This window comes from Sorex fumeus, unplaced genomic scaffold (genome assembly GCF_029834395.1).
Source record: "Sorex fumeus unplaced genomic scaffold, SorFum_2.1 ptg000022l, whole genome shotgun sequence".
Lineage (NCBI taxonomy): Eukaryota > Metazoa > Chordata > Mammalia > Eulipotyphla > Soricidae > Sorex > Sorex fumeus.
The window spans coordinates 3,153,644-3,181,092 of record NW_026606079.1 but is presented as its reverse complement, the minus strand read 5'-3'; the positions used below and the strand labels follow the sequence as shown (position 1 = coordinate 3,181,092).

Genomic DNA, 27,449 nt, shown 5'->3' with positions numbered 1-27,449 from the left:
GGTGGTCGCTCCTGGGGCCAGACTTGGCTCTCCGAGAGGAGCCCAAGGGCCCCCAAACCTGCTGCCCAGCCGCGGTGACCTCACGAGCGGGCGTTGTCGCCCCTCCCTGCCCAGTGCTCCGGGCCTGAGGTCTTGGAGTGGGCACCAGCTCTGCCCCGTGAGGCCCAGGAGAGGACGGGGTGGCTGGCCTCCGCAGGGCCCCTGGCCTGGCCGGGGCTTCTGGAAGCTGCGGAGGGGCCGGTGGTGGAACAAAGACCAGTTACTTGAGCGGAGCCCTGAGCTGTGGCGTGATTCCTGCAGGGCGGGGGCCTGTGTGCTGAGGAGGGGCAGGTGTCTGCTGGGCACTCCTGGTGGGTTCAGTGGGATGTGGGGGAGCGTGGAGGCAGGGTCTGTCGTGTGTGGAGGGGAGGAGCCCCCAGGAGCCCGGCCAGACAGCGGGGGTCAGCCAGCTGTGCCCGGGAGCCGGGGCAGAGGGCGAGGAAAGCCCAGCTCAGGAGAGCAGCGTGTGTGGGCAGGGCAGGGCGGGGCTCCCGAGAGACCAAGGGGAGGACGTGCAGCCTGGGGGCATGAAGTCTGTGCCCTGCGCTTGCCTTGCTGCATCTGCACCCCCGGGCCAGCGGCACAGTGACACTTCAGGCTGGTGACCGCCTGTCCAGGGTGTCTGCACAGTGTGGGGGGGTTGCCAGCCTTAGTGAGGCGGGAGCGCAGTGGCAGAGTTCCCGTCCACCTGCATCCTGGGCTCGAGCACAGGCCACGCCCCCTTCTCCTTGGGGCACCTGGCCCCCCCAAACCCCCAAGTGTCCCTGGAGTTTGGCTCCCTCTGGCTGTGGGTGCCCGCAAGTGAGGCTGCTCCCAGGACAGGGTGCCCCGTGACCCCAAGGGCTGGGGGGTGGGCCCAGGAGCCCCAGGGTTTTCAGCAGTGCCCGTGTCACCCACGCCCTTCCGGCCACCTGTGCCTGGACACTGCGGTCCCCTCTCCGTGACGCTGCAGGAGGACCAGGGGAAACTGCCTGGCACCAGAGCTAGGACTGTGCCCGCTGCCATGTCAGTCGGCAGCAGGGGGCGCCCTAGGACCAGCTGGGGGGGGTCCCTCTGCTTACACCTCCTCCCTGAGGACCACAGGGCAGGCAGGGGCGAGGCTCCGTGGCCCTGGGCTGGGTAGCCTAGCACGAGGCTCCCAGTGGGCAGCTGCGGCCCAGCTGGCTGGTGCCTACGTGTGCAGAGAGCCAGTGGCCCCAGCCAGACTGGCAAGGGGCAGAACTGCCCAAAACGCCTTCAAAGAGCCGTGGGTGCGGCGAAGTGGACGCTCGTTAGGGCCTTCCTGCCGGGAGGACCCACTCAGGAAACCATTGTCCCCACACAATGGGCCCCACACGGCAGGACCCGGCCCCCCCAACCCCGGCTCTGACCTCAACCCCGCTGGGACTTGCTGCTCCCCCAGACTCCAGCCTGGGAGCCGGGCCGAGACCCTGAGGACCGTCAGAGAGAGGCAGGCAGGCTGCATGGGGCGCGGGTGGCGAGGGCCAGCTGCCTGCCCTGGGGGCCCGGGGAAGTGGCCCAGCGATCCTCAGTGACACAGGAGCCAAGTGGGCGGCTGCGGGACCTCGGGGAGGACATGGCGAGCAAACGGTCCAGGCGGGGAGAGTGGGCACCAGATGGCAGCCGCACGGGTCTAGACTCACTTCACACAGGCACTCGCGCACGGGAATGCACATGTGCACCCGGGCCTCGCACACGGGTTATACATGTGCACGCAGGTGCACAAGGCTATACGCGTGCCCCCAGGTACTCATGGGTCATACACACGTGCACGCAGGAGCTCTTACACGGGCTATACACGCGTGCACTTGGGTGCATAAGGCTATACATGTGCCTCCAGGAGCACAAACACGTGCATCTGGCACATTAAGTCTATACACACCCCAGGTATTCACGAGTTAAGACACGTGCCTTCGGGCACATAAGGCTATACACGTGCCCGCCAGGAGCTCACACACGGGTCATACACGTGTGCTCTCAGGCGCATAAGCCTATACAAATGACCTCCAGCTAGTCACAGGTTGTACACACGTGCACTCGGGCACATAAGGCCATACACAGGCCCCCAGGTGCTCGCAGGTTATGCACACATACACTCATGCACGTAAAGTTATGTGCTCATGCCCCCAGGTGCTTGCACATGGGCTGTACACACATGAACCTGGGTGCTCCCGGGTCTTCACATGCGCACTTGAGCACACACATAGCGCACGCGTACTCAGCACCCACGCAGATGCGTAGAAGGAAGGTGGGTGCAGTGAACTCTCCTGGCTGCCTCTGCCCCTCAGGGCCCAGTCATGCCACGTGGGCACAGGGTGGGTCTGAGCCAGCAACTGCCAGGAGACGGCCAGAGGACACGTGACTTGTGTGTCCCCCACACCCCACTGTGGCACTAGCTAATGTGGGGTGGCCCTACCTGGCTCCAGACAGGCCACTGCTGAGTCACACGTGGCCCGGGCACACGTGCCCGGGTCATGCCACTGGGAGCCTTGACATCAGGTGGGGTCACCGGTGCAGCCCGAGGGACGGCCACAGGCTGCGCTGAGTGGGCAGCAGACAGGTGCCACAGTGACCCAAGAAGGCGTCCGGAGGGGGTCGTGTGGGGCACACGGCAAAGCAGCCGTCAGTGGCCTGCGCAAGGGTCCCTGAAAAGAGACGCTGGCTGCCATCAGGAGGGCGCGAGAGGGGGCCTTGGTGGGGGCTGGGGCCTCAGGGCCAGGGCCCGGGTGGCTGCGGCCGAGTCTGAGTCACGGCAGTGGGGCCGCCGGCGCCAGGGGGCCCAGGCTGCGGGGCCGCAGGAAATGTCTCGGCTGATAAAGGCCCCAAGGCAGAGGCCGCCGCCTCCCACTTCCTGCAGTGGCCGTGCAGGGAGGGGCCCGGTGGCATCTGCTGATGCCCACGGACAAGCCCATGGGACCGTGGCTGCGCCTGCAGAGGGTGAAGGAAATCTGGGTGACCGCAGACAGGAAGGACCAGACACCGCCGGAGGCTGCAGAGCCTGAGGGCCAGGCTGTGTCCTCGGACAGCAAGTCCATGTCCACTGTGGGCCAGGTCGTGTCCCCCGAGGGTCAGGCCATGTTCCCTTAGGACCAGGCCGTGTCCCCTCCCATAGGCAGAGGGTCAGTCTCACAGGAGCCCAGGACTTAGGATCCCCTCTCCCCAGAACCCCGTCAGAGTCGCCACCTCCAAAAAGCCCCTCCCCGGTGGAGCCCTCTCCTCACAGCTCCGGGGGGCCTGGGCAGATCCGAGACTCCAGCCCATCACACGGGCCCAGGAGCTGCAGCCGGGACAGCCGCGCTGCCAGGATGCCCAAGGGGCCTGCCCGGGCCGGGGGAGCCTTATCGGCGCGGGCAGCTGGTGGGCTGTCCCGGCACGAGCGCCCCAGCCCAATTCAATGGCCATTGTCCGCCAGCCCCTTTGTTCGGGAGGCGGCCACTTCCTGTGGGGCTGAGCTGGGCGGCGGGCAGGAAAGACTCCGCGGAGGCCGCCCAGCCTGGGTCATAGGCGACGCCACCTGCCTGGGTCAGCCTCTGCCACTGAGAGACCAGGCAGGCCCAGGGCACGTCCAGGGGGGCTGCCCACCCCTCTCCTCAGGCCTGACTTCTGAGAGGCGGGGCCTCAGGAGCAGAGAGCGGCACTTGTGCTGGGGTCAGGCTGTACGGGGGAGAGGCGTGGGGTGGGTGGTGGCCCAGAGATGAGCACCAGGGGTGTCCTTGGGCAGGAGCACACTTGCCCAGGACCCTCAGGGCACCCAGGCCAGTGGTGAGGTGCGGCGACCCCTGGGTTGGAGCCATAGCACACTGGGGAGGGCGTTTGCCTTTCACGCGGCCGACGCAGGTTCAATCCCCGGCATCCTGTGTGGTCCCCGTGCAGTCAGGAGTCAGCCCTGAGCGTGGCACGGTGTGTCCCCCCAAAAAAGGAATGTCACCCACCCCTGCCCCGTCAGCAAAGGGGGTCCAGGGCTCTGCTCCCCACCCCAGAGCCCCGTGTGTGGTAGCAGGGTCGAGTTGCCCCCCCCCAGCCCAGAAATCCCCCAATGCTCCACCCTCACCACTGCCGCCCCTCCTGCCCCCTCACCAGTCTGTACCAGGTCAGAGCATCTCGTCCCTGACCCCCCCCACCCCCGCGACCGGCCTCAACCCTGACCCCCAGCGGCTGATCTCAGCCCTGACCCGGAAGCTGCCCACCCTTGGCCTGGTCTGGGGTATAGCAGCTGCTGGGCCTGGACGGGAGGATGAGGGCAAAGGGGAGGAGAGAGGAGAGCAGTGCTGGCAGGATGAGGAGGAGGGTGCAGGGAAGAGAGTGAGGAGAGCAGAGAGGATGCATGGAAGGAGGGCGGGGAGACGGGAGACGGGAGGAGGGTCTGGGAGTCGGCAAAGGCTGCACTGCGGCTCCACGGAGCACCAAGTGGCTCCTAAGAGCTATTTTCTGTCTTGAGGGAGGGTCAGGCGCGCGGCCACTGTCCCAGGAGCGCCCGGGGCTCAGCACTGGGCGCCAACCCAGGGGTCTGGAGGCTGCAGGCTCAGGGGGTCACACAGCGGACTGGGTGGGGCGCAGGTGTCACCTGTGGGGGGAATACTGTGTTCAGGGCTACGGGGGGGCGGGGCAGGAAGGAGCCCCCTCTCACCAGGGGCCATCGCTGGGTCTGTCCTCAGGCTGGGCTCTACCAGGGGTGCAGCCCACTGTCTGTCCATCTGTCTGTCCGTCTGTCGTCTGCCCATCTGGCTCACCATCTGTCTGTCCGTCCACTGGGAGAGGCTGGGGAGTGCCGTGCCAGCTGCTGGGATGGCAGGAGGGTCCAGATGGCTCAGAGGAGGCTGGCTCCTGGGGCGTGCACACAGCCCTGGGCAGCGCCCTCAGCCGCACCTGGCCACCAGCTTCCCCCACCTGCCCCGCTGCTGCCCCTGCCCGCTAGGACAGGCTGTCCAGGGGGCGGGGAGGGGCACGGTTTGTGTTCACCCCCACAACCACGGGCCCCTTATCTTGGTGCTTATCCGGGGCCTGCTGATACCTGAGCCTCAGGCCGCCCCACCAACGTTTGTGACAGCCGGAAGTCCCCCAAATACATGATGTTGAGGGCTCATCGGGCCGGTCGAGAATCCTGGGGGCCCCATCTCCACCTGTGGCGGGAAGAGCCCAGAGGGCGCAGGGCAGGGGGTCCTGAGGGGACTGCTCGGGCACACCGGGGGCTGGGCTGCAGCAGATGAGGGTCCTTGGGCTCAGAGGGTCCGGGAGGCTCGGGCCAGGGCAGACGAGGTCCGGGCAGCTGCACCTGTGCTGAAGCTCGGCCGGGGGGCCTCTGCCGGCACGCCGGGCAGTTCCGGGAAGCGGCGGTCACTCCCCAGGACGTCATCAGGAGGGGGCGTCGCCACGGTGGGCTCCAGGGGTGCGGGACGCCGGAGGCGAGAAACCCGCAGAGGCCCCGCGGCCCGTCCCCGGGGCGATCCCTCCCACGTGACCCCGCGTCGCCGCCCGGGCCAGCCGCGCCGGAGCGCCCCGCCCCCCGCGAGGGAGGGGCGGAGCCGCACCGCCCCCCGCGCACTGGGCATGCCCGGAACCGCCGTGCCCGCGGCCGCCGGCCTGCGCGGACTCTGCCCGCCATGGAGCGCATTGAGGGGGCGGCCGTGGGCCCCTGCACTGCCTCGCCCTACCTGCGGCCTCTCACGCTGCACTACCGCCAGGTGAGCCCGCGCCCCCGCCCCAGGCCCCGCTTCTCCGGGACAAGCGTCCCCACCTGTGCCCCCGGGGCCACGCCCCTCAGCAGCGCCCCTCCCGGCCACGCCCATCGGAGCCCCGCCCCTCCGGCGGGCACGCCCACAGGGAAGCGCCGCCGGTGTGGCCACGCCCACCAAGGAAGCCCCGCCCAGTTAGGCCGCGCCCACCTCGAAAGCGCCGTCCCGCCCGGCCACGCCCATGCCGGCGAGGCCCCGCCTCCGCCCCAGCCCTGGTCCGGGTCTGTGCCTGCTGCAGCCACTGGCTGTGGAGGGAGACGCCACCTTCCCCGCTGGCCCTTTGTGTCCCCGGAGTGAGGACAGCGTGCTGGAGGTGGTGGCCCTGGGTCTGGAAAGGGAAGAAGGGGAATGAGCCGACGGCTGCAGGACACTGGGCTTAGCCCGGGCGGGACCTCCGAGGTTGGCTGGGCCTCCTGCTGCAGGGGTCTCTGCGCTTCGGGCCAGCGCAGTGCCTTGCTGTCCCCGCCGTCCGTGCTGTCTGTCCTTCTGGGCCGCTGCACCCCTCACTTGCAGGGTGTCACCTGACCCTGATGACAGGGTAGAAATGGGGAGAAATGCAGAAAGAGAGTGGGCACAGGGTTGCCCCCTCCCTCCTGGTGCTGGTGGGGGCTGGGCCCTGGGGCATGGGGTCTGAGTCACAGCACCCCGTGCCCCTCCTGTGTGAGTGTGGCGGGTACCGGCCCATGGCGGTCTGTTCCCCAGATCCTACCCCTGGTGAGCAGCTGCCACAGGGAGGCCAGCGTCCAGAGGCTGAGGGGACCGTGTCCCCGAACATGAGGAAGGAGGCATCGGCCTGGGCCTGACATCCTACAAGAGGGCCATGCCTTGAGGGCACCCCTGCTGCAGGAGGCCGGGCAGGCTTTCCCGGGTGTGTGGGTGCCCCAGGGCCAAGTCTCCAGCAGGCCTGGGCGTGCTCTCGAGGCCGCGCCTGGCAACGGCCCTGGAGGCCTGTGTGCACCCCAGACACGGCCACTAGCCCTTGGAAATCCAGGCCCGCGCTCGCAGCCTTCCTTCCCTGCGCCAGCCACGGGCCGGGCCTGTGGACACCACTGGGAAATGCCCCTTCAGTGGCCGCTGACGACCTCACCTCGCCCAGGCCTCTCTGTCCACGCAGCCTGTGCGACTGGCCTGGTGCTTGGCTCCGTTTGCAGCTCATCAGGGACCCAGGTGGGGCACTGGACTGACACAGCATTATTCTCAGAGGCCCCTGGGTGGGTGCAGGGCTAGTGTCACCCAGGGTGACCTGCTCTGCCCCCTGCCTCCCCTGAGCCCTGCCTCGGGCACAGGGAGGATGTCCTGCCCACATGGCTCTGGGGTCAGCCCAGTTCCTTCCGCCAGCGCTGGAGGGAGCCACTGGTGAGGCTCGGGGCCCTCCTGGGACAGTGCATCTCCCTGTCCCCCACCCGCAGCTGCACCCCTGGGTTGCTGTGTGGCGGGTCTGGCCCCCTGCCCCCTCGGGCACCTTCTTTACTGGAGGGAGACTCCCCAGGCCCTGACCGTTGGCCCTGACCCCCCCTGCCCCTTTCAGAACGGCATCCAGAAGTCCTGGGATTTCATGAAGACTCATGACAGGTGAGTGTGGCGGGCGCCGGCCTGTGGTGGTCTGTGGGCTTGCCTGGCCACAGGGGCCCCCCACCCAAGTCTCTGGCTCCTTCCTCCCAACCCCGTGTCTGGGCTGAGTGGGTGCCCGTGCCCTGGAGACTGGCTGGACCAGGATGTGGCTCCAGGCTGGGCTGGAGGTGGCCCTCTAGGGGCCACATGCCCGACCTTTGTCTCTGCAGGACGGGGCCCACCCGGCCTTGGCGACCCAGTCTGAGCCAGGGCCTGACTGCCCAGCGCCCCCGGTCAGTCCCCGGGGCCACAGTTGGTGCCTCAGCCGAGTCTTTTGCAGTGTGGCCGTGCTCCTGTTCAACGCCACGCAGCGGAGCCTGGTGCTGGTCCGGCAGTTCCGGCCAGGTGAGAGACGGGGGTCCCGCTGGGGTGACTTGGCCCGGCAGGAGGCGGCTCTGACGGAGGCTGTCCCCCCTGCAGCCGTGTACGCAGGCGAGGTGGAGAGACACTTCCCAGGCTCCTTGGTGCCCGGGGACCAAGACAAGCCCCGGACGCTGCCGACAGCGCTGCCCGGCACGGCAGGTGTCACCTACGAGCTGTGTGCGGGCCTCGTGGACCAGCCAGGGCTGTCCCTAGAAGAGGTGGCCTGCAAGGAAGCCTGGGAGGAGTGCGGCTATCGGCTGGCCCCCTCCGACCTGCGCCGCGTCACCACCTACAAGTAAGTGGGGGCCAGAGCCAGCGAGGTTGGGCGCAGTGAGCCCTGGGCTGGCATCTGTGCCCCAGCAGCCCAGGTGGGGTAGGGCATTCCCACAGAAGCCCCCGGCCTGCTGCTGGGCGTGTGACCAGCCAGAGGCACCTCCAGTGGAGCCCAGCCTGCCTCCAGTGCTGCTGTGGGGCGGGATAGGTCCCCTGCTATGTCCCCCACACATAGAGACCATCCGCCCATGCCCTCCGTTGGCAGTCTGCCCTAGGACAAGGAGTCGCGCCTGATTCCTCTGCCAGTGCCTGGAACTCAGGACCCATATGCAGGTTCCCCAGGGTGCTGAGGGTGGGTGATGGGCAAGGATGAATAGAGTGGGGGTGCCCAGGAAGGATCAGGCCACGCTTGGAGAGGCGAGCATGGGGTCCTGGCAGAGAGCTGTGTTCCAAGGCTTGGGCTCTGGGCACTGGGCAGCCAGCGGCTGGCCTGGGCTTGCGTTTGGAGCGTGGGGTGAGGCTATGGGGCCCGGGTGAGGGAGCCCATAGGGACATGTGCGACTCTCCCGCTGGCCCTGGGTGGGCCGTGACTTCCTGTCCAGGGCCATGCGCCTGCCGCTCCCGAGGGTACCCTGTTAAGGACATGATTTAGGGGAGGCCTTGAAGGCCGGGCGCCTTTCTCGATGCCATCAGTGGGCAGGGATGGAACGCCTCCAGCCACTGCTTTTGTCCAATCAGGACACAGGATGCGTGAATGGGGGACTCTGCCCAATGAGACCACAGGTTGCGTTCAGGGGCGGGGCCACTGTCCTATCAGGACGTAGGCTGCGTTCAGGGGCGGGGCCGCTGTCCAATCCGGACGCAGGCTGCTTTCAGAGGCGGGGCCGCTGCCCTATCAGGACACAGGCTGCGTTCAGGGGCGGGACCGCTATCCAATCCGGACTCAGGCTGCGTTCAGGGGCGGGGCCTCTGGCCTATCAGGACGCAGGCTGCAGGGGGAGGCTGCAGGGGGAGAGCTCCCTGCTGGGTTTCTCGCCCTGTGACGGGGGCAGCTTCTGACCTACGGGCCTAGGTCCCAGGTCTCTGCCCCTGCTGCTTTCCCTGCCCAGAGTGCACTGCGCCCCGCCCCCCTCTCGCCCTGATCATACAGAGAGCCCCCCCCCATCCCAGCACGGTGGGACCTTGGGGCGGAGGCTCTGCAGCTGCGCTTGCAGCCTTGCGGGGCTATGGCTGTGCTTTGGGTCCAGTCCGGGTTTCCGCACCTCTGCGCACTTCTCAGGACAGCTCCCTGACCATCAGAGGACGAGCCCAGCGGCGTCCAGGGAGGAGGGGGGAGGGGTCCAGCCTGTCTCTCTCCTGCAGGGCCGGCGTGGGTCTGACCTGCTCCAACCAAGCCATGTTCTATGCCGAAGTGACGGATGCTCAGAGGACCGGCCTGGGCGGGGGCCTGGCGGAGGAGGGAGAGCTGATCGAGGTGTTCCACCTGCCTCTTGATGGCGCCCAGGCCTTCGCGGATGACCCTGCTGTCCCCAAGACCCTTGGTGTCATCTTCGGGATCTCGTGGTTCCTCAGCCACGTGGCCCCGGACTTGCGTCCCCAGAGAGAGTAGATTCTGGGGGCAGGGGACGGCCTGGCTGTCTGCCCACGGGACCAATAAACCAAGTGCAGCTCTGGCCTGTGTCCACTGGCTCTGAAGGTCTCGGGCATAGGTGGAGTGGCAGGAACGACACGGGAAGGTTGAGAAGGGGACGGGGTTGGCAGGGGGCGCGGGAAGGCTGTGATGGCTTGGGAGGGTGGGGCCGCACTGGGCCTTGTGCATAGGACGGGAGGAGCAGAGGCAGCAAATGAGGGTCCTGCTGGCGGACCGGCTGCCTGTGGGGACGGAGCTGGAGCCCAGTGGGTGCGTAGGGCACCTGGGGGTGCCTCTCCAGAGTTGAGGCCCTCCGGATGCCCTGGCAGGACTGCCCCCAGCTCCCCAGCCAGGAGTCTGCCGGCCCCTCGGGCCTCCCCAGCTGACCCTGAGCTGACCCCAGGCGCGGCTTCCCAGGGCGCTGGGCTCCTCCCTTCCACGGCCTTTGCCACTGCCCTGGGCCGCTGCAGCACCTGTATGCAAATGCCGGGTGGGGCCGCCCAGGTGGCGCCCGGGACCTGCTGCGGGGCGCACGGGTCTGGAGCAGCCCCGCCCGGGCACTGCCAGCCTGGAACTGTCGGGCCACTTTCCTGCATGCAGCCCTTCAGGGGCCCGGCCCGCGCTCCCAGGGGCTGCCCATGGTGGCCATCAGGTAGGGCTGGCAGCTCTCCGGGGTGGGGTGTGGACAGGTCCCCGCGGCCCCTCCCCACCCCGTCTGCTCGTGCCGGTCAGCAGCAGGCACCGCTGCTGGCCTAATGGAGCTGGCATCGATTTCCCGGCACTGGGGGTGTAACCGGAAACTCCCCTCCCAGGCTGCTATATTTAGCCCCGCAGATCACCCCAGCGGAAGCTCAGCGCCGCTGGCCATCCACAGCCCGCACCCGTCTGGCCCCCACCTGGCCGCCCGGCCTGACCCGCACGTTGAGGACCCCCCAGAGCACAGTGCAGAGAGGACAGCAGTGGGGCGTGGGCCCTCGGTGGGGCGCCCCTGGCTGCCCCTCCCCGGCCTTCAGGTCCGTGTCCTGGTTCCCAGCGGAGCAGGGGTCAGGGCCTGCCTGCGGCCCCCCAGCTCTGCTGCCATGTCGCCCTGCAGGGCCTGGAGGAGGTGTGGGGGGCTGTTTGCCGGGCCATTGCCCCCCCCTTTGCTGGGGACACCGTTTCCTCCAGGAGGCCGAGGTGGGAGGTGGCACCCCAAGGCACTGGAATTCCCCGCCTCAGCCCCCGCGTCTGCCCGCCCGCCCGGGCGCTCCCTGCCGTCCCTGGGTCCCGCCGGGAGGCTTGCTGTCCACTGACCCCTTCCCTCCCCTGGCAGTATCCTGCTCTGGGCTCACGTACACTAACCTGGCTGGCCGAGGGACCCCTATTCCGGTCCTCCCTGCCACAGGAGGCCCCCCTCCCAGGCAGCCAAGGGCTGAGCTGGGTGCAGGTGGGTGCTGGGGGCCTCTGCGTTATGGGGACGGTGGGCAGTCTGTCTGGCCAGGCCTCCTTGGCCGTCCGCAGTTGCCCACAGCGGAGGGGCCCCACCACTGGGTGGGGGTCCGGTGTGGGTGGTGCCATTCCAAGCCCTGCAGAGCGCAGGGCAGCTGTCCTTCCTCCAGGGAAGCTGCTCCCCTCCGTCGGGGTGGGGCCAGGGGAGAGGAGCCCCCTGGGCTGGGGGTCGGGTCCTGCAGGCCGCCCGCGGGAGCTACGGGCCCAGGGCAGCGCCATCGCCCGGGTGGGGTGTGGGCCGGACACGCGGCCCCGGCGCCTGGGCCAGGAGTGGGGGCGCGGCGCCTCCCCGGGGCCACCCCGCGCAGGGGCGCGCGGAGCCCAGGGCGCCGCCGGGCCCGGGGCCGGGGCCGGGCGCGCCGGGCAGGGGCAGGCGGCGCCCGCGGCCGCCTTTAAAGCCCCGGCGCCCCCGGCCCCCGCCCCTCCCCGCGGCGCGGCGCCGCCCCCTCATGCATATGCAGGTGCGCGGGTGACGAATGGGCGAGCGAGCTGTCAGTCTCGTCCCGAACTTGCGGGCTGCGGGCGCCGGGAGCGCGGGCGCGCAGAGCCGAGGCCGGAGCCGCCGCCGCCTGCGCCGCCGCCGCCTGCGCCGCCGCCGCCGCCGGGGGGGAGCCGGGCCGGGCCCCGGAGCGCGGCCGCCGCTCGAGCCCGCCCGCGCGGGCGCCGCGGGAGCCGCCGCCGCTGCGGGCGTCGGAGGCGGGCGGCGGCCCCGGGAGGCCGGGCCGGGCCGGGCCGGGCGCGCGGCGGCGGCGGCGGCGGCGGCGGCGGCGGCGGCGGGCGCGCGGGGCGATGCGGGCGCGGGGCCGGGGGCGCCTGCCCCGGCGGCTGCTGCTGCTGCTGGCGCTCTGCGTGCAGGTGAGGGGCGGCCCGGGCGCGGGGCGCGCGGGCGCGGGCGCCGACCCCGGCCCACCTCGGCGCTCCCGGCCTTATTTTTAGGCGGCGCGGCCCCTGGGCTATTTCGAGCTGCAGCTGAGCGCGCTGCGGAACGCCAACGGGGAGCTGCTGAGCGGCGCCTGCTGCGACGGCGACGGCCGCACGACGCGCGCGGGGGGCTGCGGCCGCGACGAGTGCGACACGTACGTGCGCGTGTGCCTGAAGGAGTACCAGACCAAGGTGACGCCCACGGGGCCCTGCAGCTACGGCCACGGCGCCACGCCCGTGCTGGGCGGCAACACCATCTACCTGCGGCCGGACGGCGCGGCGGGCGAGCGGGCGCGCGCGCGGGCCCGGCCGGGCGGCGCCCCGGACCCGGGCCTCGTCGTCATCCCCTTCCAGTTCGCCTGGCCGGTACGTGCCCCTCCCCCGCGCCGCGCACCTGCGGCCCCGCGCGCGCCCGAGGGGCGGGGCCGCGCGGGGCGCGTGCTCCGTGGGGCCCCGCGCGGGGTCGCGGCGGGGGCGGGCGGCCGCGGCGTGTGCCTGCGTCGCCTCGCGCGTGGCTGTCTGGGCGCGGGGGCGCGGCGCGGCGCGGCGCCCGGGGCGCGCCGGCCGCCGAGGCATGTGCGCCGCGCGTGCTGGGGCCGGTCCGGGGCAGGCCCCGGCGGAGCCGCCGGGCCCGCGGCCAGCCCGTGCCCGCCCCGCCGCTTCCTGGACGCCCGGGGCTGCCCGTGCGGGCGCTGGCGGGGCGGGGCGGGGGCGGCGGCGGCGGCGGCGGCGGCTCGGGGGTCTGCCCCGCTCCGGGCAGTGCCCTCGCGCGCGCGAGGAAGGCCGAGGCCGTCCTGTGCCCGGCCGGGGGGGCTGGACGGTCCTGGCTGGCGTGGAGCTGCTCGCACCTCGCGAGGGCACCTCGGGGTGCGGGGAGGGCCCGAGTCCACCTGGCGAGGGAGGCTGGGGGTCAGCCCGGTGCGTGTCCCCGGCACCCCGGCCGGGCTGGCTTCTGGGCCGGCCCCCGACCCCCGACCCCTGGCCCCGGGCGGGAAGGTGTCCCCGCTGGGCGTCGCCCCGGTGCCCGGTGCGTGTCCCCGGCCGGACTGGCTCCTGGGCCGGCCCCCGACCCCTGGCCTGGGGCCTCGGGTGGGAAGGTGGCCCCGCGCGCGCCGTGGGGCCGGGGCAGGCCCGGGAGGGGCCCGTGCAGGGTTCCCATCAGCCCTGCTGCTCGCCCCCACGGCGCAGACAGGTCTGAGCAGGGCCCGCAGCCTGTCATCTGCGCCTGGGCCCCAGCCAGCGGCTCCAAATCGCTACCTGAGGATGTGTTTTCTGCTGGAGTGAGTTGGCAGCCGGCGCTGTGGGGGCAGGGAGGCCGCCGAGGAATGTGGCGGGCCGGGCTGGCCCCCACGCTGTCCCTCTCACCCCTTCCCTGCGCTCGGGTGCCCTCAGTGGGTCCTGGAGGAGGACGTGCGCATCTGGGGGCGGCTCGCGGGCCTCCCTGCCCCACGGGCACGAAGTGGCAATACTGCCCCCGGCGTTTCCGCCTGCCCACGGCCTCTGCCTTGCACGTTGCGGGGCTGCTACATCGGGGCTGAGTGCACTGGGAACCCCCGTGTGCGTCCCCGACGCCCGGATGGGGAGTGGGCCAGCCGGCGACCGGAGGGGCCCCTGGGGGGAGGTGTGGTCCCCAATCCCGAGCTTGAGCCCCTCTTGAGTGCCCCAGCCCTATCCCTCCTGCCCCACCGCGCTGGAGATTCTTCTGCCCCTGCCGCTTGAAGTGCGGGATGGTCCCAGCCCGAAGGGTCAGCTGTGGGGAGGTTGACGGCCCGGGGGGTGGGGGGGGGCAGCTGGCCCTGCTGTCCATGTGGTGGGCTGATGCGTGCGCATGGGCGCGGATACGGGTGTGCGGCGTGACGCTGTGCCCACACGCCGGGGTGCGTGTGCCCGGTACCGCTCGCTCTGGGTTGCAGACGACTGATGCAGGGTCTGGGGGGCCTGGGGGGTTTGGTGGGCTCCACCCCTGTGAGGGGCCAGCCTAGCTCAGCTCGCATGCAGAGTCGCTCTTTTCCCAGGCCCCCTTTGCCTCACGTCCTGCGACCTAGTTCCACGTGTGGCCCCTGTTGGAAGAGGGGGGTTGTCTCAGGACCTAGGGAGCCCCATGGGACAGGGCAAGGCTGCTGCGGGGCCGGGCGGGAGGGACGGGGCTCCCAGGACAGGGGGCTGCTGGGGGCGGGGCCGGCGGAATGGGCGTGGCTTTGAGTGGGTGGGCGGGGCCTCCGGGGCTGGTGGGTGGGCGGGGCTGCTGGGGCATCCCCGAAGGGTTGGTGCCCCCAGAGCGATTCCACTGATCCCCACGCCCCAGCAGCTGGAAGTGCCTGGCCAGTCTCGGGTTCTGCTTGGGCGCTGCTCCGCCTGCAGCATGGCAGGCTGACACGGGGACACGGGCAGGTCCGCCGGGTCCTGTGTGAAGGGCCCTAGTTCCGCCCGAGCTCTTCTGCCATTTTGGGGTGCTGTGGTGGGACCCGGCCCTGCCCTGCTCCAGACTCGGGGAGTGTCCCCGCAGACGCCTGGTGGAGCTGGCACCCTCTGCCCGGCAGCCCAGGATGCTGACTGTCAGCCGGGCACAGGGATCTGGGGGGGGGGCTGGATGAAGGGGCGGCTCAGTGGAGGTAGGGCTTGGGGGGCATAGGGGCAGCACCTTTGGGGGCTCCAGGGTCCCCAAGGAGGAGCAGCTTCTCTGCTCTCCTGTCTCTCGGTGCAGGCCCCCTGGGAATGGGCCCCTTGGTGAGAAGGAAGGGTTCGGGCCACAGCGGGCAGGGAGAGTGTCTCAGGAGAGAAGCTGCCCACGCAGCTCAGTGAGGAGGTGCCCGTCCACGTGGGCCGTGCGAGTACCCCCGGCCTGTGTGGGGTCATGCAGGTCCCCCGAACCCGTGTGGGCTGTGCAGGTACTGCAAACCTATGTGGGGCCACCAGGTGTACCCCGAGCCTGTGGGAGCCGTGCGGGTCCCCCAGCCCGTGGGGGCCGTGCAGGTACACGTGGCTGGCTCGGGTTCCCGAGTGGCCCCTGCTCTGCAGGTGGGGCGGCCCAGCTGGCGGGCGGGCGGGCGGGCGGGCGCGTGTCCCTGTGGAGCCGGTAACCGGAGCCCGGCCAGGGTGGAGGTAATGCTACCTGAGCCCAGGCCTGGGTTTCCCTGGAGCCGAGAAGCTTCTGTGTGGGAACCACCATGGCTTGGTGGGTGCCCGGGTGCGGCTGCCATCCTGCCCTCCCGCGTGCCCGCCTGCTGCCATGTCTGTGCTCCTGGGCCCTGGCAGGGCCCACCGCATCCTGCAGCCGCTCGGCTGTGCAGTGCTCGGACACCACCGCTTCCAGCCCTGGCCGAAAGTGACCCCTCCGGCCTTGTGCCCCACGGGTGGGGCCAGTGCAGCGAGTGGGACTCAGTCTAGAGTGGGGGCGCGAAGCAGGGGTCAGGGGCCAGTGTGCCAGCGAGACACGAGCCGATGAGTGGGCAGGAGTGAGGGAGGGGCCATGAGTGAGTGAGGGGGGGGAGCGGATGGGACCAGGTGGGTGGGTAAGGATGACAGCGGGTGAGTGAGCCACTGCCCTGGGTAGGCTTGCCTTCAGGTGCTTCCGGGAGCCCGGGCTGTGCAGGTTGGGGACAGTGGGGGACGCGCAGGGGACTCAGCTGGCCTTGCTTCCGGCCCCCACAGGCACACGGCTAGGCGCCAGAGGTGGGCAGGCGGGGTCCAGGCCCTCAGGCTGTGCAGGGCCCGGTGGGCGAGCGCGGGCACCCAGTGGGCATTGTGCGGAGCCCCTGGCCTGGGGCTGTCCTCGGGCAGTGGGTGCGACGGGGCCCGCTGGCTTTGGGACTCAGTGGGAGGCTGGTGGGTGCCCGTGAGCGATGAGCGCGAGACCCCGGCACCCTCTGGTGGGGGCGGGGCTGGGGCGTGGCCCCTGCAGCTCCCGTCCGGCCCTGAGACGGAAGCGGGTTGGTGGGTGCGGCAGGGCGCCCGCTGGGGGTGCAGGGGCCTCCTTTGCAGTCTGGGGGCTGCCTTGGGGCAGGTCCCCTGACCGCAGCCCCTGCCCACAGCGCTCCTTCACGCTCATCGTGGAGGCCTGGGACTGGGACAACAGCAGCACGCCCGACGGTGAGTGACGGGCCCTGCCGCGGGGTCTCGGGGCGGACCTGAGGGTCGTGGCTGCCCCCGTGGGGTGTCTGCACTGGAATCAGGATGTTCGGGGTCGGGCCCTGGCGGGAACGTGTTGGGGCTCCTGAGCCGTCACAGGAAGGGGGCAGGAGGTGGGGGCTGCAGGGGCAAGGTGGGCGGGCCGGGCTCACTGGCTGCCCCGCAGAGGAGCGGCTCATCGAGCGCGTGTCCCACGCGGGCATGATCAACCCCGAGGACCGCTGGAAGAGCCTCCGCTTCAGCGGCCACGTGGCGCACCTGGAGCTCAGCATCCGCGTGCGCTGCGGCGAGAACTACTACAGCGCCGCCTGCAACAAGTTCTGCCGGCCGCGCCACGACTTCTTCGGCCACTACACCTGCGACCAGTACGGGAACAAGGCCTGCCTGGACGGCTGGATGGGCAAGGAGTGCGAGCATGGTGCGTGGGCGCCGAGGGCTGGCGGGAGGGGGCGGGGCGCGGGGGGCGGGCTCTCAGCGACCCTCTCTCCGCAGCTGTGTGCAAGCAGGGCTGCAGCCTGCTCCACGGGAGCTGCGCCGTGCCCGGGGAGTGCAGGTGAGCGAGGGAGCCCGGGAGGAGGGGCCCCAGGGAGACCCCGAGCGGCGGAGGAGGAGGCACAGGTCGGGTGGGGCTGGCTGCCCGCGGGGAGGCGCCCAGGGGTGCGCAGGGACAAAGGCGACCTGGCCCATGCCGCAGGTGCTCTGCTCACCGACCCCCGGGAGTGGCGGCCCTCGGGTGTCCCTGCCTGGGGGACACTGCGGGGGTGTAGGTGAGCCCCGCCCGCCCTCTGGCTGGGCCTGTGGGTGAGGCCCAGCTGCTGCCCCGCGGCTCAGGTTTCGCCGGATGCAGCCTGCGGAGAGGAGATGGCCTCGCCTTCCCGCCCAGCCAACCAGGGGAGCAGGGTGGGGGTGCCAGGCTGACACGCCTTCAGGACCCCCTGGCTGCTGGCGTGAAGGAAGGATTGCTTTGGACAAGGCCCAGACCCCTGGGCGGCCCCCATGTGTCTCCCTGTGCCCTGGGCCTGGTCTGCCCTGGCGGTGGGTCAGGAGGGCACGCCTGGCGGGCCTGGAGGCAGCTGCAGCCCTGGGAAAGGTGCTCCGCCATGCCTGCTACCCCCCAGGGTGCACGCGGAGGGCCAGGTGGGCAGCCAGGACCCTGCGCATCAGCCACTCGGGATGAGGGAGGAGCCCTTGGCCTGAAGGTCACACAAGGTCACAGAGCCAGGCCTGCACCTATGCGTGAGCACTCCTGCTCGCGGGGTCCCCCAGGGCCTCCCCAGCCCCGCGCCTGCTCCCGGGGCCCCACTCAAGGGCGAGTCTCAAAATAGATCGGAGTGGACGGACTGGACAGCTGGCCGGCCACCTGCGCCCAGCGCCCGGAAAGTGCCCGCAGGAAGGCCGGCAGCCCCGCCAGGCTCAGGCCTGGCCAGTTCAGAGGCCACTGGCCAGGGGCGGTGACCGGCGGCTCCGTGCCCGTGGTCCCCCTCCAGGTGCAGCTACGGCTGGCAGGGGCGGCTCTGTGACGAGTGTGTCCCGTACCCTGGCTGCGTGCACGGCAGCTGCGTGGAGCCTTGGCAGTGCAACTGTGAGACCAACTGGGGCGGCCTGCTCTGCAACAAAGGTACGATGGGCTGCGGGGGGCCGGGACGCGGGGGCCGCGCGGGCCCCACTCTGAGCCGGCCCTGCCCCCCCAGACCTGAATTACTGTGGGAACCATCGCCCCTGCATCAACGGGGGCACGTGCATCAACGCCGAGCCCGACCAGTACCGCTGCGCGTGCCCTGATGGCTACTCGGGCAAGAACTGTGAGCGTGGTAGGTGCCCGCCCCCCGGGCAGGAACTGTGAGCCTGGTAGATGCCCCTTCCCCGGGTGAGAACTGTGCGCGTGGTACGTGCCCGTTGCCGCCAATTCCACCTCTGCCCCCTCTCGCAGCTGAGCATGCCTGTGCCTCCAACCCCTGTGCCAACGGCGGCTCCTGCCACGAGGTGCCCTCGGGCTTCGAGTGCCACTGCCCGTCGGGCTGGAGCGGACCCACCTGCGCGCTCGGTGAGCCCCCGCAGGGTGGGTGTCGGGGGCGGGGTGGGCGCGGCTGCGGGGACTCACGCCCGCACCCTCCCGCAGATATCGACGAGTGCGCCTCCAACCCGTGCGCCGCGGGGGGCACCTGCGTGGACCAGGTGGACGGCTTCGAGTGCCTGTGCCCGGAGCAGTGGGCCGGGAGCACCTGCCAGCTGGGTGAGGGCCCGCGCCGCGCGGTGCATGGGCTGAGCTGTGCATGAGCTGCCGCGCTGCTGGGCTGCGGGACCCCATGCTCGCCCCCTTGTCTCGTTCACAGACGCCAATGAGTGTGAAGGGCGGCCGTGCCTTAATGCTTTTTCTTGCAAAAACCTGATTGGTGGCTATTACTGTGATTGCCTCCCGGGCTGGAAGGGCGCCAACTGCCATATCAGTCAGTATGGGTGGGTGGGGGCGTGGGCGGGGCTGGGGCGCCCAGAGGACCCCCCTGACCCGCCCTGTGACCCGCAGACATCGACGACTGTCGCGGGCAGTGCCAGCACGGCGGGACCTGCAAGGTGAGGCTGTGCACGCGGGGGGCCGCGGGGGGGCCACGAGGGGCCGCGGGGGTCATGGCTCACCCCCCCACCTGCCACAGGACCTGGTGGACGGCTACCAGTGTGCGTGTCCGCGGGGCTTCGGTGGCCGGCACTGTGAGCTGGAGGTGGACCCGTGTGCCAGCAGCCCCTGCCTCGCCGGGGGCCTCTGCGAGGGCGTGGCGGGGGGCTTCCGCTGCCACTGCCCCAAGGGCTTCTCGGGGCTGCTCTGTGAGGTGAGACCCGGGAGGGCCCGGTCGCCCCGCAGGCTGGGAGGGGCTCCCGGACAGCGCCCGGGCAGGGCGGGCGAGCGAGAAGGCAGCGGGGCGCCGGGAGGGCCTTCCTGCCGGATGCCCCGCTGCAGAGGAAGTCTGCTGCCCTGGAGGCCAGGTGCTTCCGCCCGAGCCAGCCCGGGGCCAGGAGCCCTGGCTCTGGCGCTAGCCGGAGCCTGTCCACCGCCCTGTTCCCCGGGAGGGGACCGGCTCCTCAGCGGCCCGCGACCCGCAGGTGGACATCGACTTCTGCGATCCCAGCCCCTGCCAGAACGGCGCGCACTGCTACGACCTGGAGAGCGACTACTACTGCGCGTGCCCCGAGCACGTGGGCGGCAAGAACTGCTCGGTGCCCCGCGAGCCGTGCCCGGGCGGGGCCTGTGAAGGTGGGCCCGGGAGGGGGCCTGCAGGGTCAGTGAAGTGGGCCCGTGGCTGGGGTGGGCACGGCACTGGGCGGACCGGTGAGGTGGGTGGGGCCCGGCAAGAGGGTCCTGGGCGCTCAGAGGTGGGCGGGGCCCGTGGGGCTGCGGGCGGGGCCTGGAGAAGTGGGGTGCAGCCTGGCCCCAGCCCTCCCTCCCGCTCCCTGCAGTGATCGACAGCTGCAGCTTCCAGGCGGGGCCCCGAGGGGCCGGCGCTCTGCCCTCTGGCTTGTGCGGCCCTCACGGACGCTGTGTCAGCCTTCCCAGGGGCAACTTCTCGTGCATCTGCGACAGTGGCTTCACGGGCACGTACTGCCATGAGAGTGAGTGGTGCTGGGACCGACCGGGGTGTGAGTGGCGGCGTGCCGCTCGCTGGGCCCCAGCTCATGAGTCTGCACCCCTGCAGACATTGACGACTGCCTGGGCCAGCCTTGTCGAAACGGCGGGACGTGCATCGACGAGGTGGACGCCTTCCGGTGCTTCTGCCCCAGCGGCTGGGAGGGCGAGCTGTGTGACACCAGTGAGTGGGCCATCCCACTCTGTCCGGCTCTGGGCACCTGGGCACCAGCCCCAACTGGCTCGCCTCCAGCCTGGCCCCGCCCATCACGTCCTGACCCCGCCCATCACTCGCCCTGCCCACTGTCCCAGACCCGCCCCTTCCACCTGGCCCCGCCCACTGTGCACCAACCGCCCTCAACTCTGGCCACGCTCACCTTAACCTGGCCCCGCCCCAGGCCCACTTCTACTCTGCCTACTGTGCCCCCGTATCTCTCCTGCTTGAAAAGCGGTAGGGCGTTTGCCTTGCACGCAGCCAACATGGCCAACCCGAGTTCGATTACTCCGTCCCTCTCGGAGAGCCCGGCAAGCTACCGAGAGTATCTCGCCCTCACGGCAGAGCCTGGCAAGCTACCTGTGATGTATTTGATATGCCAAACACAGTAACAATAAAGTCTCCAATGGAGACGTTACTGGGCCCGCTCGAGCAAATCGATGATCAACGGGAGGGCCTTTACCTTTACCTTTACTGTGCTCCTGGCCTGTCTCCAGCCTAGTCCCGCCTCCACTCTGGCCACGCCCACCCCTCGTTGACCACGCCCATCTCTCCCTGACCACGCCTCCAGCCTGGTTCTGCCCATCGCCCTGGCCCCACCTCCTGCTGAATGCCAGCCCTGCCCAGTGCGAGCCCCGCCCCCCAGGCCCCCTGCTGCACCTGACTCTGGGGTCACCCCACCTATCCCCAGCCTCACCAGCCCCTAGCCGGGTGTCACCTGGTCAGTCGGGTTCCTGCAGCCCAGTTCTCCCCACCTCTGTCTCCCTGGCCCAGCTCCGGTTCCTCCTCCCCCAGCCCCCCCTGAGCGCCGGGGACCCCCGCTGACCGGCGTCCTCGCCCCCAGATCCCAACGACTGCCTCCCTGATCCCTGCCACAGCCGCGGCCGCTGCTACGACCTCGTCAACGACTTCTACTGTGCCTGCTCCGAGGGCTGGAAGGGCAAGACCTGCCACTCCCGTGAGTGCTGGGTCGGTGGGAAGCCTGCCACTCTCGGGGGCGCTGGGGCAGAGGACGTGCCACGGGACCCTGGCTAAGTGCCCCCTGTGCCCACAGGTGAATTCCAGTGCGACGCCTACACCTGCGCCAATGGCGGCACCTGCTATGACAGCGGTGACACCTTCCGTTGTGCCTGCACCCCTGGCTGGGAGGGCAGCACATGCAGTGTGGGTGAGTGGGCATCCAGGGGCACCCGAGGACGGGTGAGTGGGCATCCGGGGGCACCCGAGGGCGGGTGAGTGGGCATCCGGGGGTACCCGAGTGTGGGTGAGTGGGCATCCGGGAGCACCCGAGGGCGGGTGAGTGGGCATCCGGGGGCACCCGAGGGCGGGTGAGTGGGCATCCGGGGGCACCCGAGGGCGGGTGAGTGGGCATCCAGGGGTACCTGAGTGTGGGTGAGTGGACATCCGGGAGCACCCGAGGGCGGGTGAGTGGGCATCTGGGGGCACCCGAGGGCGGGTGAGTGGGCATCCAGGGGTACCTGAGTGTGGGTGAGTGGACATCCGGGAGCACCCGAGGGCGGGTGAGTGGGCATCTGGGGGCACCTGAGGGCGAGTGAGTGGGCATCCAGGGGTACCTGAGTGTGGGTGAATGAGCATCCAGGGGCGCCCGAGGGCGGCCAGGTGGTCACCCTGGCTGGGCTGGGCGGCAGTGGTGGAGTGTGACCTCCCCCCTCTCTCCCCCAGCCCAGAACAGCAGCTGCCTGCCTGACCCGTGTGAGAATGGGGGCACGTGTGTGGGCAGCGGCGATTCCTTCTCCTGCATCTGCCGAGACGGCTGGGAGGGCCGTACCTGCACGCACAGTGAGTGGGCCCGCACCCCCAGTCCCCTCGCCCCTGCCCCTTCCCAGCCGCGTGGCACGAGCCCGCCGCTGACTGTCTTCTTCTCTCCCGCAGACACCAATGACTGCAGCCCCCTGCCTTGGTGAGTGCCGGCCTGGGGGTGGACACTGGGCCCCTGCCCCAGGCGCCGCTCACGCCCTCTTCTCCTCCAGCTACAACGGCGGCGTCTGCGTGGACGGCGTGAACTGGTTCCGCTGCGAGTGTGCGGCCGGCTTCGCGGGTCCCGACTGCCGCATCAGTGAGCCGGGGCCGGTGGCGTGCTGGTGGGGGGTCCTGTGCCCGTGCCCCAGGGGCTGTGCAGCCCTGCTGTCCCCGGACGGCCCTTCCCAGAGAGAGAAGACACTGGGCGCCGGCGCTTAGGGGCCAGGGGGCCGCTGCTGGGCACCCGGGACTGTCCGGTGGCCCCGCCCCGCCTTCCTGCTCGCAGTATAGGCCTGGCCACTGAGTCGCGCCCTCCCCGCAGACATCGACGAGTGCCTGTCCTCGCCCTGTGCTTATGGGGCCACCTGCGTGGACGAGATCAACGGCTATCGCTGCAGCTGCCCGCCGGGACGCTCAGGCCCACGGTGCCAGGACGGTAGGTGGTGCGAGCAGGTGGGCAGGGCTGGGGAGGGAGGCGGGGCCGGTGGGCAGGGCCTGCTGGGGGCGGGGCCTGGCATGTGGGCAGGACCAGATGGGTGGAGCCTGGTCTGTGGGCGGGGCCTGGTCTGCGGGCGGGGCCTTGGGTGGGGTCAGGCTGCAGCGGCACCCCACCGACTCCGCCCTCTGCTCAGTGGTGGTGTTCGGGAGGTCTTGCTGGTCACAGGGCGTGCCCTTCCCTCACGGGAGCGCCTGGCTGGAGGACTGTAACAGCTGCCGCTGCCTGGACGGCCGCCGGGACTGCAGCAAGGTGCGGCACACCTGCAATGGGGCCCGGGATCCAGCTGGGGCGGGGGTCCCCCTGGAGGTCCAGCCCCTGCCTCCCCCTCTGCCGGAGCCCTGAACCTTTCCCCCCTCACCCTCTCCCTGTGCCCCCGCTCCCTGTGCAGGTGTGGTGTGGCCGGAAGCCTTGCCTGCTGGCCGGGCGGCCCGACGCCCTCAGTGCCCAGTGCCCTCCCGGGCAGCAGTGCCTGCAGAGGGCGCCGGGCCAGTGCCTGCAGCCGCCCTGCGCGGCCTGGGGCGAGTGCGGGGCGCAGGAGCCCCTGCTGCCCCGCACCCCGTGTCTGCCGCGCTCCGGCCACCTGGACAACAACTGTGCCCGCCTGACGCTGCGCTTCGACCACAGCCAGGTGCCCCAGGTGAGCGGGCCCTGCCCAGCCCCTCTGGCCGTGGGCAGCCGCGGGGCTCCGGGGCGCCCCGTGAGCCCTCTCATGTGCTGTCCTTGCTGCCAGGGCACCACTGTGGGCGCCATCTGCTCGGGCATCCGGGCTCTGCCCGCGGCCAGGGCCGTGGCCCGGGACCGCCTGCTCGTGCTGCTCTGTGACAGGCCGGCGTCGGGGGCCAGCGCCGTGGAGGTGGCCATGGTGAGTGTCGGGCCCTGTGGGTGGTCGGCGAGGCGCCCCAGGAGGGGCCAAGGGAGGGGTTAGGCGAGGGGCTGGGGGAGGGACACGGGAAGAGACAGCCCTGTGCTCTGGGATCACTCCCAGCGGGGCTCGAACCCAGGTCTGCCATGTGCACGGCAAGCACCTCTCCTGCTGTGCCATTGCGCTGGCCCACGGTTGGGGCCTTGGTAGGGTTGGGCCCGTTTCACTCTGCCCCCATGACAGTGACACCCGCTTCTCACGCTGGCCTCCACCCCCTGTGCTGTCCAGGGGCATTTCCCAGGTGCTCTTCTGGCGGAAGGGGGGGGGCGGCTTCGGGGTCCTGGGGCAGGGGTGGCTGCTGAGGGCCCCCGGCGGGTGTCGCCGCAGTCCTTCAGCCCAGCGTGGGACCTGCCGGACAGCAGCCTCATCCAGAGCGCAGCGCACGCCATCGTGGCCGCCGTCACGCAGCGCGGGAACAGCTCCGTGCTGCTGGCCGTCACCGAGGTCAAGGTGGAGACGGTGGTGATGGGCGGCTCGTCCAGTGAGTGGGGCGCGGGGTCCCGCGGGGTGCGGGGAGGGTCGGCGCGCCCGCCCCCCCACCCAACCTCACGCCTTCCGCCCGCGCAGGGGTGCTGGTGCCCGCGCTGTGTGGCGTGTTCAGTGTGCTGTGCCTGGCGTGCGTGGCCGTCTGCGTGTGGTGGACCCGCAAGCGCAGGAAAGAGCGGGAGAGGAGGCGGCTGGCCCCCGAGGACGGCGCCAACAACCAGTGGGCCCCACTGAACCCCATCCGCAACCCCATCGGGCCGGGCAGCTCCTCCGGTGCAGGCGCCCGCAAGGCCGTGCTGTACCCCTGCAAGAGCTTCCCACCAGCGCCGCACCGGGCAGGCCCCGCAGAGGACGAGGACGACGATTCCGGCCGGGGGCCGGCCTGCCCGGAGGTGGAGAAGTTCCTCCCGCACAAATGCACCAAAGAGCCCGGCTGCTCGCCTGGGAGAACCGCCCGCTGGGCCCCGGGCCCCAAAGTGGACAACCGTGCGGTCAGGAGCGGCCGCGAGTAGGATGGGGGCAGGACTCTGGCCGGGGGGCGCCCGGCACCCCCGGCCCCCGGGAGGCCGAGGTCGTGTGCAAAGTTTCTTTATTTTGTGTAAAAAACACCAAAAACAAAAAACAAATGTTTATTTTCTACGTTTCTTTTACCTTGTATAAATTATTTGATAACTGTCAGCGGAAAACAACGGAGTATTCTCGGATAGTTGCTATTTTTGTAAAGCTTCTGCGTGTCGCGCTGTGGCTGCAGGCGGCAGGGGCCGCCTCGCAGCCCGGGGCAGACGCTCTTCCCAGAGGCTGTGCACTGTTTACAGAATCTTCCTTTGATTCCTCACCTGGGGGTCTCTCGACTCCAGGCCAAAGAGCCAGTGGGCCCGGGCGGAAGTGTGGCCCGTGGCAGACTGTGACCCGTGGCAGACGGTGGCCGTGGCCCAGCGAGGCCCGTGGCAGATGGTGGCCAGCCCGTAGTAGATGGTGACTATGGTTCCGTGTGGCCCATGGCAGATGGTGACCATGGTTCGGTGTGGCCCGTAGCAGACAGCCATGATTCAGCGTGGCCTGTGGTAGATGGTGACCAGCTGTGGCCGACAGTGGCCATGGTTCAATGTGGCCCATGGCAGGTAGTGACCATAGTTCAGTGAGGCCCGTCGCAGACGTGGTTCATGGTTCAGTGTGGCCCATGGTGGATGGTGACCATGGTTCCGTGGCCAGTGGCAGACAGTGGCCATGGTTCAGTGAGGCCCGTGGCAGACTGGTTCATGGGTCAGTGTGGCCAGCGGGTCAGTGACCCGTGGCCGTTGGTCAAACCTGGGTCCTGCAGTGTCGCATGGGTCATCAGAACCGTGCTAGTGTGGCCCGTGGTCACTGGCGGGACCTCTGGCTCTTAAGGGGCCCCTGGCGCCGTGGGACTCGGCACGGCACCCGGTCGTGAGCAGGGCCGAGGCCCGGTCTGCTCTGCTCGGCCTCTCGCTCGCCCTGCTGGACTCGCCCGTCCACTCTGCTTTCGGAAGTGCCCTTCCCGACTGCCCTGCGCCCGGGACGCCCGGGCAGCTCACAGCTGTGACAAGTGCCTTCACGTGGACTCTCCCTCACAGCTGCGGGCGTCGCCGCGGGCGCCACCTCGTGAAAGCGTGTTTCTGTGAATATGTACATATTAAACGGATCACTCTGCATATTTGATTTCCTAACTTAAACTTTGGCCTCCCTGTTCTTTTGGGCGTTGCTCTGATGTCACCGCTGGGGGCCGGGGGTGCGCCTGCCGCCCCTCTCTGGGGCGCTCTCCCTGGAAGGGAGGGGGCGGCCACATTTGGGGGAGCCCCCCCGGGAGCAGCCACAGTCTGGAGGCTCATGTGGCCCGAGGTTGGACGGCCGCCCCAGGGCCAGTGACTGAGCCAGGGACAAAGCCGAGAGAGGCCAGGAGGGGCCGAGCCTTGGGGCCGGGGGCGTCTTCCCCGAGCTATGGGGGGCTGGGCCAGGACTCAGCAAAGACATGAAGCTTTGGAGGGGGAGCTTGTCCGGGCCACACCCAGCCGTGCTTGGGGCTTACTCCTGGGTCTGTGCTCAGGCTTGGGGGCAACCTATGTGGTATTGGGGGCCAGGCCCAATGCCTGCCCACTGCCCTCACTCCAGCCCGTCGTTCGGTTCGGAAACTCCTCTGAAGGGTGCTAACCGGCCCGAGGAGCCGGCACAGCCGAGCCTTCCGGGCCTGCCCTGCACCAGAACCCAAGGGCACTCTGGAAAGGGCTGAGGGGTGCCCGACCTCAGTGGCCTCAGACGCTGCCTCCAGGGCGGCCTCTAAGCTGCCACGCGTGTCTCCCTCAGTTCCGAGCCGGGTTCTTTCCTGGCAGGTGTGCTGGGCCCGGGGTGGTGCTGGGGACACCCAGGCCCATCCAGCTCAGCCATGGGGACGGGGCAGTGCGGGGGCAGAGCCGGCCTGCCCGTCCCCTTGTGCCCGCGCTGGCCTGGCTCCAGCAGACGTGAGAGCTCCAGGCGAGACCGGCGCCCCAGCCCGCGGCTGCCTCGGGGACCAGCAGGGCTCTGCCTGGTGACAGCCCTGGGAAACCGGCCCTGGGGAGCAGAGCGGGCGCACACTCGCCCCTAGGGCCGGGCGGGGCCGCACGACCCATGGACACTGGCCAGAGGGCCACAGGCCTGGGGGGACCCGCCTGCTCCAGGCTCCCTGGCCCTGGAGCTTTCTGGAAGCCGACCTAGAGTGGAGGTAGGAGGAGGAGACGGAAGGGGAGGGGGGGGAGGAGGAGGAGGAGGAAGATGGTGAAGGGAGGAGGGGGAAAGGATGAGGAGGGGAGGGGAGGAGGACAGGAAAGAAAAAGGAGGAAAGAGGAGAGGAAGAAAGGGGAGGACAGAGAGGAGGGGTGAAGGGGAGGAGCAAAGGGAAGGGGGAGGGGAGGGGGGAGGAGGAGAGGGAGGGGGCCGCATCCTGGGGGCTAAACCAGGTGGGGCGCTGCTGCTATTGGGGGCACCGTCCTGACGCTTGGAGGAGACCCAGGGAGGCCTGGCCTTGTGGGGGCACCTGGTGGGTGCGGGTTCGTCAGCCCGCAGTGGAGTGAGGCTGGTGCTTCCCCGCGAGTCCAGCCAGGAGCCGGGGCCAGGGAAGGGTTTGAGGGGGGCGGCCATGCACTTCACACACCCCAGACAGCAGTGACCAGGAGCAGCCACGGCCCCAAGGATTGTCTCCCCTCCAGGGTGCTCAGAGCCACCAGACAGCAGCTGTGCGCAGCCTGTGGCCACAGCCCTGCAGCGGCCAGGAGTGAGGACCAGCAGGGCCAAGGAAATGCGCCAGCCCTGTGGCCAGACGGAGTGTCCAGGAGGCGCCAGGGGCCCCTCGGCCAGTGCCGCAGACTGAGGGTCTCGGGCGTCACCGAGCATGAGCCCTGGATCCGGGGGGTCCCTCATGCCCAGGGACGGTGTGTGGGGCCCCGGCACAGGCCAGGGGAAGCGTCCTGTCAGAACAGGAGAGAGTGCGTGTGCACGTGTGTGAATATGTGTGTGTAAGTGTGAGTGCATATGTGTCTGAGTGAGTCCATGT

The 27,449-nt window shown here is 70.2% G+C and overlaps 2 protein-coding genes across 3 annotated transcripts; both read left to right on the top strand.

Moving 5' to 3' along the window:
* The first annotated feature begins 5,537 nt into the window (after positions 1 to 5,537).
* On the top strand, positions 5,538 to 9,691 carry NUDT14 (nudix hydrolase 14). Its single transcript, XM_056113721.1, has 5 exons — positions 5,538 to 5,720; positions 7,300 to 7,343; positions 7,663 to 7,727; positions 7,803 to 8,040; positions 9,381 to 9,691. Exons 1-5 carry the CDS (start codon positions 5,640 to 5,642, stop codon positions 9,625 to 9,627), a joined length of 675 nt encoding a protein of 224 aa, XP_055969696.1. The 5' UTR covers positions 5,538 to 5,639; the 3' UTR covers positions 9,628 to 9,691.
* Positions 9,692 to 11,901: 2,210 nt separating this feature from the next.
* On the top strand, positions 11,902 to 24,857 carry JAG2 (jagged canonical Notch ligand 2). 2 transcript variants are annotated; one of them, XM_056113656.1, is made up of 26 exons: positions 11,902 to 11,991; positions 12,073 to 12,423; positions 16,089 to 16,146; positions 16,352 to 16,603; positions 16,678 to 16,738; positions 17,673 to 17,803; positions 17,877 to 17,996; positions 18,116 to 18,229; positions 18,305 to 18,418; positions 18,519 to 18,632; positions 18,710 to 18,756; positions 18,837 to 19,010; positions 19,282 to 19,432; positions 19,636 to 19,788; positions 19,872 to 19,985; positions 20,860 to 20,973; positions 21,070 to 21,183; positions 21,699 to 21,815; positions 21,909 to 21,936; positions 22,007 to 22,092; positions 22,318 to 22,431; positions 22,628 to 22,743; positions 22,883 to 23,131; positions 23,225 to 23,356; positions 23,744 to 23,897; positions 23,984 to 24,857. In XM_056113656.1, the coding sequence occupies exons 1-26, from the start codon at positions 11,926 to 11,928 to the stop codon at positions 24,412 to 24,414; spliced, it is 3,675 nt and encodes a 1,224-aa protein (XP_055969631.1). In that variant the 5' UTR covers positions 11,902 to 11,925; the 3' UTR covers positions 24,415 to 24,857. The 2 variants fall into 2 exon arrangements, with proteins under 2 accessions (XP_055969631.1, XP_055969632.1); XM_056113657.1 differs by lacking the exon at positions 18,519 to 18,632.
* The last annotated feature ends 2,592 nt before the right edge of the window (positions 24,858 to 27,449 follow it).

Bases quoted from the DNA above. Each gene is read 5' to 3' on its own strand.
- JAG2 (XM_056113656.1), top strand. From the start codon at position 11,926: ATGCGGGCGCGGGGCCGGGGGCGCCTGCCCCGGCGGCTGCTGCTGCTG. The intron at 16,739-17,672 runs GTGAGCGAGGGA...GTCCCCCTCCAG, and splicing joins GCCGTGCCCGGGGAGTGCAG to GTGCAGCTACGGCTGGCAGG. The intron at 19,986-20,859 runs GTGAGTGGGCCA...CCTCGCCCCCAG, and splicing joins GGGCGAGCTGTGTGACACCA to ATCCCAACGACTGCCTCCCT.
- NUDT14 (XM_056113721.1), top strand. From the start codon at position 5,640: ATGGAGCGCATTGAGGGGGCGGCCGTGGGCCCCTGCACTGCCTCGCCC. The intron at 5,721-7,299 runs GTGAGCCCGCGC...TGCCCCTTTCAG, and splicing joins TCACGCTGCACTACCGCCAG to AACGGCATCCAGAAGTCCTG. The intron at 8,041-9,380 runs GTAAGTGGGGGC...TCTCTCCTGCAG, and splicing joins CGCCGCGTCACCACCTACAA to GGCCGGCGTGGGTCTGACCT.